Here is an 8,578-nt window from a genome sequence, read left to right on the forward strand (position 1 = left end):
TGTTGTAAGCCTCCAGCGGCAGCTCCAATTTGACTCCTGGCCCAGGAACTACCATGTGCCACAGGTGCAGCTGTGAAAGGAAAAACTTAAATAAAAATACTTAGTATAGCTCAGACACTGTATTGAGTTTTTGAAGTACATTCTCTCATTTAATCCTGAAAACATCTTTACAGCCTAACTGCATTTATTTATCCCCCTTCCTTTTTTTTTTTTTTAAATTTTTTCCAGGTCAAAAACACTGTCCCATGGCTTTAAGTGGGAGATGTGGGACCTGGCTTAGATGGATCAGCCTGCAGCCCAGCCCACACCCACCCAGCTGTCTGCCTCCCACCCCTTGCCTACAGAAGGCATGTGTATTCTAGCTAGGCTAGAAAATTCTACTTTATCTTATTCTGCACACTTGAATAGAAGTTATAGTTTTAAAAAAACCAACAAAAACAGCAGCAGGGGAGTTCTCTTATGGCATAGTGGGTTAAGGATCCAGCATTTTCACTGCTGTGACAGGTCTCATCCCTGGCCCAGGAACTTCCACATCCCATGGGGTGGCCTAAATAAATAAAGAATTAAAAAAAAAAATAGTGGAGTTCCCGTCGTGGCTCAGTGTTTAACGAATCTGACTAGGAACCATGAGGTTGCAGGTTCGATCCCTGGCCTCGCTCAGTGGGTTAAGGATCCAGCATTGCTGTGAGCTCTGGTGTAGGTCACAGACGCAGCTCGGATCCTGAGTTGCTGTGGCTCTGGCGTAGGCCGGCGGCTACAGCTCCCACCCTAGAAATGGCAAAAAGACAAAAACCAAACAGTAGAATAAGAACTATGAAATTTATTTAGCAAATATTTAACAGTCATGAGGTGCCAGGCACTGTTCTAAGAATTTACAAATAGAACATATAATGCACCAGACGGTCCTAAAAATATAAAGGGACAAAGTATTTTATGATAGCTTTTCCTTCTTTTTTTTTTTTTTTTTTTTCCATCTAGTTTTATTCCCTGGTGAAGTATCGGAGGGAAGGCATTAGAGATTTTCCATGGGATGCTGTCGAATGTGTTTATATCTGATGGTCTTAATAAGGGTTTAAGTTATTGTTATTTCTTTTTCTCTTCAGTGCGTGGGAGCTATCAGAAAGCCACTTCAAGTACCCAATTGTGGAGCAGTACTTAAAGACAAAGAAAAGCTCCAGAAATTTAGTTGTCAAGTACGTCACCTGTCGGGTTCTGACACTCAGCATCATACTGTTAGCAAGCATCTACCTGGGCTATTACTTTAGCCTCTCCTCCCTCTCGGATGAGTTCATCTGCAGCATCAAATCCGGCATCCTGAAAAACGACAGTGCTGTCCCCGATCGCTTCCAGTGCAAACTCATCGCCGTCGGCATCTTCCAGCTGCTCAGTTTCATCAACCTCGTGGTGTATGTCCTGCTGGCGCCCGTGGTGATCTACACGCTGTTTGTTCCATTCCGACAGGCGACCGATATCCTCAAGGTATATGACGTCCTGCCCACCTTTGGCGTTCTGCATTTCAAGTCTGAAGGGTACAATGACCTGAGCCTCTACATTCTTTTCTTGGAGGAGAATATCAGTGAACTCAAGTCATACAAATGTCTCAAGATCCTGGAGAATATTAAAAGCAGTGGTCAAGGCATCGACCCCATTCTTCTCCTGACCAACCTCAGCATGATCAAGATGGACATGGTTGATGGCAGAAATCTCAAGCCTATGGAGATGATGGCAGAGGAGCAGGAGGACCAGACGGCAGAGCTCAAAGGTAGGCTTAGGGCGTTCTCTGATGGCCTAGCGGGTTGAGGTGCCTGCGTTCTCACCGCTGTGGCTCTGGTTGCTGCTGTGCGGCGTAGGTTCAGTCCCTGGCCCAGGAATTCCCACATACTGCCTGTGTGGCAAAAAAAGAAAAAAAAAAAAGCAAGAGAGAACCTGAAATAAACGTTGCAACTCTCATTTAAAAAAAAAAAAAAAAAAAGGTAGGCTTAGCTTTCAGGGCAGAGGCTGGGGAAGCCCACAGAGCATCTCTGCAGCCGCTTTTTATGGATGACTGGCAGTCTTTACCCTGCGCCCTGTCGCTCATCCATTTTCCGGGTCTTGGGTGAATCCCCTCAGTGCTGGGAGAGAGGGGGAAGGCTTTGGTGCTGCCCCAGATTTTCAGAGAAGGAAAGCGTCTGCTTTCTCTGGACCAGGCTCTATTCCTTCTCCTCATTCTCTGTCTCATACTACGCTTTCTGCTCAAGCTTTTCCCCCTCTACCTCTCATTGTCTGGACTGTCATTCTGCATCTCTCTCACTCTTTTTTTTCTGGCTGTGCCCATGGCATATAGAATTTCCCGAGGCACAGCAACAATACCAGATCCTTAAGCATGAGGCCGCTAGGAAACTCACTGTTCTCCATCTCTTACCAAAGGGACTGAGTTTATTGTTTTATTGTTGCCCTGACCCAACGTGAGCATTCTTTGCAGTGAGGCTGAGATGAACCAGGTTTGGCAAAGAACAGAAGATAGATTTATAGCAGAAGGAAGTGAGTGAGCGCTGTGGGTCCTGCCGTGGGACTTCCATCATAAGTACCTGTTTTCCATTTGACAGATTTGAATGTACACAGTGAAACAAAGGATGGAGAGAAGAATGCTCGACAGAGGCTTCTCGATACTTCTTGCTGATGCTTTTTTCTCCATGAACTTCAGATCTATGACTGCCGCGAGGGGGGATTCATTTTGGCTAAAGCACCTCTGTCAGGTTCCCAGTGGGTTTGCAGTCCTGGTTCTCAGCAGAGACACTGAGCAGAACTTACTGAGTCTCTGATAAGAGTGATGGGCAACGGAACACTGCGGAAGGGTGGTTGGTGAACTTCCCACGAGGCAACGTGGAGATCTTTAAGCCACAGCAGGTGGAGATGCGTAATTCCTCATTGGACGGAAAGTAGAAAGACTAATCCAAGTGAGCCCAGTAGCCCTTTTAGAGCCTCCGAGAAACACCTTTCTGTACGATGGCGCAGCAAACCTCAGAGCTACTGGGCTGCAAGGACTTGGGAAGTTTGCTTGTTTTATTTTAGGAAATAAGAAAAACCAAGTCAGGGTAGGAAACAATAATAAACCAGTTGGGGAACAATGAAATATGAATCTCCTCTCTGTGCCCTAATGACTCCGGGACAGGGAAACCTTCCCTGGCTGACTGCGGAGCCACAGGTGGACCTGCTTCGGGGGGGCCTTGGCCGTCAGGAGGGTTGCCAGAGGCTTGGTTCTCCGAGACCAGGCTCTTGACCTGCTGCCGTTATCCTCAGCCCACTGAAAGCCTCCAACTCCTGTGTGATGCCTTCCGCTGCGAAGGGCAGCAGACCCGAGCACTGCTCTGACTGCGAGCTTCTTTAATAAGACAGCGTCCAAAGGATCTTCCATTGTGACTTCCATAGAGGAAGGGATGCTCTGACAGAGCCCGGTGGGAGAGCTGAGCATTCAGAACAGGTTAATCCAGTCGCTTTGGAAGAGGTGGTCAGCAGAGTGTTCCGTGGTTATCAGAAGCTTACGAGACAGGCTGTTACCTAACTTCACAGAACGCAGAGGCTTCAAGTGCAGGACGTTTTGCCCCTCGGGATCTGAACATGTGAATGACATCTGCCCTACGGGTGCTCAGAGCCAGAACACCTTCGCAGTGTGTTTTATTTATGTTGAGGAACGTGTTTCAAAAACTCATTTTAACTTAGAGTTGTATGATGTCAGAATCGAGGCCATGTGCGAAGAGCATTCTGGCATTGATGGGAATCAGAGAATGGATGTTACAGACGGGTCTGTGGTATGACACCCAAGCATTCGTTCAGAAACATTTAAGGCCGACTTAGAATATCAAAAAGCTTATTCTAATTCCGATCGTGTAAATGGATCCTGTGTTTACATTTTATACAAAATTCTTAAAAATGACATCTGTGGACTTCGCTGTTTTTTTTCTTAGTTAATAATTCATTGCTGGTGAATAATCCTTAGGAGCCTCAAAGGTGATGTATGGCTGTGAGGACAGTTGTTTGCCTGATCTAATTATTGTTTACCTAATCTAATTACATAAGCTGCCTCTGCCCCTCAGAATATTCACAAAAGCAGAGTTTTATTTGTGCTTCTGTGATGGTTTCTGAGATGAAAAGCTAAGGATAAATAGCCAGATGCAATCGGTGTTTTAAATTATTCTTACTGCGTGATATTTATTAACATCGAATGGTAGTGTGACTTTGAAATGTCAATAACCTAAATAGTTGATTTTTGCACCATTTTTATATCATGGTACCTGAAATATATTTTTCTCTTCTTTTTTTTCTATCCCCCAAAGCCTCAGCTTCTCTATAGGCTGTCCCTAATTTGTAGTGTGGAGTGGTAAAAGTGGATACATTATTTTAGGAGACCAGGAACTCTCTAAACCCAGTCACAGGTAATTCTTTAATTAGAATGAATAGAAATGGAGCCCATAACCTCTGTGCGTCTTCTGCATCCCTACTCTCTGAGCTGCAGTAGCATCTGTGATATGCCAGATGTCACGCCAGGTCCCCATCTTTGAGGCATTCAGGGTCTCGTAAAAGGCAGTGAATACAGAGCTTCCAAGAACCACAGTGAAGGCCCTTCCACACAGGCTCTGCCCTCTTGGGAGACACCATAATGCCTTACCTTTCTCATCGTTTCTGTCGAAGAAGCTTTGGAAAGTCTCAAGTTACAGTTTTCCCAGAGGTTCTTTGGCCACGGATCCCCTGGTCTGAAGCTTGAATAAAACAATCACACAGACGGTGATTTTGAAGAGGAAGCATTCCCATCCCCTTTTGTACCTTGTCTTGCAGGGTGTGGAGAACACAGGCCTGTGGGGACTTGACAGCGTCCACGAATAGTCGTGGCTCCAGGAGGCTGATGTGGGTGGGGTCTGGTCATACCTTTCTGCTGGCGAAGACGTGTCATTAGGAAAGTTCAGTCCTCCGTTCACTGCTCTCTTAGAGGGAGGATTACTTTTTTCCCAAGTTTTCTTGAAGTTAATTGACATGGTTGTGATCATTTGTGCTGTACAGCAGACTGACCCGTCGTGCATATACACATATCCATTCTCTCCCCAGAATGAGGGGTCAGCCATGGCTTCATTAAAGGGGACAAACAGATCCTAAATGGCTACTGCCAGTAGACCGTCACTCTGTGGCTGTGTCTTCCTAATAACCCACTGCAAAGCCTCGAAGCCAGCCTCGTAACCCAGTGTTGCGGCTGGGGTCATTGTGACAGCAGTGTCCATGTCTCATTTTACCAGGGGACAGGCAGAGACCCTCTGATACAGCGGTTTTTAAACTTTGGAGAAGTTACATGCCCCCTTGTAAATATATTTCTTAATGCTCTAGAGCCTCTCCTCAGATGTATACACAACACTAAATAAAATCTTTGGGGTCATTGTGATCCACACGCCCCAGGTTAAGGAGCTGTGTTCTGATCGCCGGGGCCAAGCCGCAGGGAGGCTCCCATGGCCCTTGCGAAGAGCTGCTGCCTCCAGCACTAAGTCTCCACTGGATATTTACTTAGTGAAACCATGTTTGCACACTTTTGAGTGAATTGTCCCTTTTGAGTAACTGACGTCACTTTCTCAAGTCAGACTGAAAAAGTCAATTAAGAGAGCGAGTGAGTGGCTGGTGGTAAGCTTGGAGCGACCAGGCAGCCAGCATCTACTGCTCTTCCCACTCTGGCCACCAGGCATGATTTTATCCCAGACCCAAGTCATTGTCCCGTGCAGCTGGCCCCCCTGGAAGGCAGGGAGGATAGGCACACACCTGACCTGTAAGATGCTCAGTCCTGCTTTGTCGTCATCCTGGGAGACAGCTGGAAACATCCCGTCATATGGCGGATCCTGTTGCATGTTCCTTTCTTTTGTGGAGGTTTCCTGTTCTGAGGAACCTCTCCTATCCAAGAATGAGCTAAGGGGTGGGGGTTGGGGGGTGGGCGGGATGGATACCACGAGCCTTGTTCCCATGAGAACTAGTTCGTCTCTTAAAGGTGGATGGTTGCACAGCTTTTTAAATGCAACCATGTTGGCTTCTTTTGCTTCTCTCTGGGATACACTGAAGATCTCTGAGGGTGAGAGTTTGCAATCCACTGCTATATCGCAAGCCTCTGAAAAACAGTGACAGGCATGTAATAGGCATTCTGTAAATATTTGAACAAATGAACGTGCCATTAGAATAAATCCTGGTTTGTTGGCAACTGTGGTTTGATTTTACAACCCAAGTGGTCCTTTGTAGGACAGGGTGGGGGGCTCAGCCTCTTGGAGAGAGGAGTAGTGCTGGTAATGACAAGGTTTCCACATGTAAGTAGTGACAGCTGCTGAGCTTTTTATAGAGTAAGTTGTGATCATTTTCCAAGTCCAATACAAGTTCACTGTTGCCTCTTAATGATGAGGGCAATTGAAATTAGAAAGGTCCTGGCCTTGGTAATTTCCCAGAATAACCTCTTGAAAAGGGATGTTGATTGACATGTGCAGTGATGCACAATTGAGGCTTCGTCTGAGGCCACTAAGATGAGATGGCTCCTCCTAGGCAGGCATTGGCATTTTAGCCCTGTTTTTCCCCAGCAAAGTGAAACCTTTAAAAAAAAAAAAGCCTGGCAAAGATGCTATTGTGTCATTTGTGGAATGTGATAGATGTGAATCCGTGATTGGTTTGTTCTGCCTGCAGTAGATGAAATGTATTGTGTTTCTGGATTCTCTTTTTAGCTCTAAAAACACTTTGTCCCTTAAAGCATGTGGTTTGATCAGTCACGGGTCTTCAAGTTCCTGCAAGTTCTAAGTTTCTCAAGCCTTGAGTGCTTTCCCCTTGCCCCACCAGAGGAGGGAGCTTCCGCAGTGTCACAAGTTTCCTGCAGAACCCAAAGCCATCAGCTCCCCTTTTTTCAAACACCCGTAACTCCAGTTCAGTGGCATTTTCTAAAGTGGTGTTTTCGGCATAAATTCTTTTTAATGACTACATTTCTTCAAAACATTTAAGAAAAATATGTATGTCCTTTTTGCTGTGTCCTTTGGGAAGAACGATTGGTTTCTGTTCCACAGAGACTGAAGGATAAGAACCAATTATGGTCTTAGAAAATGACCTTCGAAAAAGCACAAGAACCTCACCAGCCCTGCATTTGGGTGGTTATCCCTGTTAGATTTTATAGTTCCACCCAAGTCAACTGTCCAGTTTCGACATTCTGGCCATGCTGACTTCCTCAAAGGAGGGTTGAGAAGGGTGAACATTCAGGCTGCGGTGTCTACAGATCAAAGTGAAACAGTGTTTTTGTTTGGCCGTGTTGGGTCCACCTAAATAAAATGTCTCTGAGTGATGAAAAATGTGTCTTAATATGTCTCTCCTTCTCTTCGGGGAAGGTGTAATGGAGGACGAGTCTGCAGTGTCTTGAGCCTCATTCCTCTGCTGGATACATAAAATTCAGTAGGCTTCATGGCACACAACGAAAAATCCAGCTGGCAGAAACTAAAGGAAAACAGTCCTTGATTATGGGCCCCCAGATTCTGGAATTTCTAAGGCAGAAATCACATGCTTTCTGATTGGGGATTGTTTGCCTGGACTCGGAGAGGAAGGGGTAGAGGCCGTCTGCTGCTCAACGTGGGTTGGCCTGCCTCCCTCTCTCAAGAAGGGGATGCCTTTGTACAATAGTCAATTAGCACAATTGACTGTTGTGGGTAGTAAGTCAGAGCTACACGAAATCTTAACACAGTGCCTGCTGGATAGTGAGTACCCCATATGCGCAGCGGTAGTTATGACTTCCTCCAGCTCCCCAGATCTTTCTTAGGGTGGCACCCCCAGCGAGCTTGGACATTGGAGTAGTTATCTATTTTTCCATAACACTTTACCACAAACATGGCATCTTAAAACAACCCATATTTATTATCTTTGGGTTTTCTGTGTTAGGATTCAGGAGCTGGGTCCCCTGCCCAGGATCTGACACAGCTGCAGTCAAGGTGTGGACGGGGCTGCGCTCTCATCCGGAGACACTGCTGGGGAGGGAGCTACTTCCAAGCTCCCTTGGGTTATTGGCAGAATTCGATTGCCTGACGGCTTTTTCTGACCATTTCGCCCACAGGGCCTGGCTCATGGGTTTCTCCAACATGACTGTTTATGTCATCAAGCCTGTAGAAATATCTTTCACCTCAGGAAGGGCCTGGTCCCTCTTTTAAGGGTTTTAAATACACATGATACTCTCAGAATGCTCTCCCATTTGATTAACTCCAAATGACCCACTTCATGAGCTGAATTTCATCTGCAAAATCCCTTCACCTTTGCACTGTTCTGTTGCCCAGCAGTGAGTCACAGGTGCTGGCCCACTTGGAGAGGAGATGGCACAGGGTGTGAACATCCGAGGAATCACAGGGCCACCTTAGGGTCCACCTGTCTGGGAAGTTATCTGAAACCCCAGCCTCTCTGTCTCCGAGCCTGTGGTTTATCCTCCAACATACCCTTCTGAGCGCCCCCTCCATCCCCAGTGCTGTCTTTGGGGCTCTTGTCACTGCTTCCCTGAATTCCTCTAACGGTCTTACTGTGTCGAATGTACCATCTATGCTCCTGTGAGTGGGCATCTTGGGAA

The 8,578-nt window shown here is 46.4% G+C and overlaps 1 protein-coding gene across 1 annotated transcript in view; it reads left to right on the forward strand.

Moving 5' to 3' along the window:
* PANX1 (pannexin 1) overlaps positions 1-7,325 on the forward strand; it is a 49,774-nt gene extending 42,449 nt beyond the window's left edge. Inside the window, exons 4-5 of the mRNA XM_047752897.1 lie at positions 1,104-1,762; positions 2,586-7,325. Coding sequence (XP_047608853.1) covers positions 1,104-1,762; positions 2,586-2,659 — 733 coding nt within the window. The 3' untranslated portion in view covers positions 2,660-7,325. The remainder of the gene's footprint in view (positions 1-1,103; positions 1,763-2,585) is intronic.
* The last annotated feature ends 1,253 nt before the right edge of the window (positions 7,326-8,578 follow it).

Source organism: Phacochoerus africanus, chromosome 11 (assembly GCF_016906955.1).
Source record: "Phacochoerus africanus isolate WHEZ1 chromosome 11, ROS_Pafr_v1, whole genome shotgun sequence".
In the NCBI taxonomy this organism is placed as follows: domain Eukaryota; kingdom Metazoa; phylum Chordata; class Mammalia; order Artiodactyla; family Suidae; genus Phacochoerus; species Phacochoerus africanus.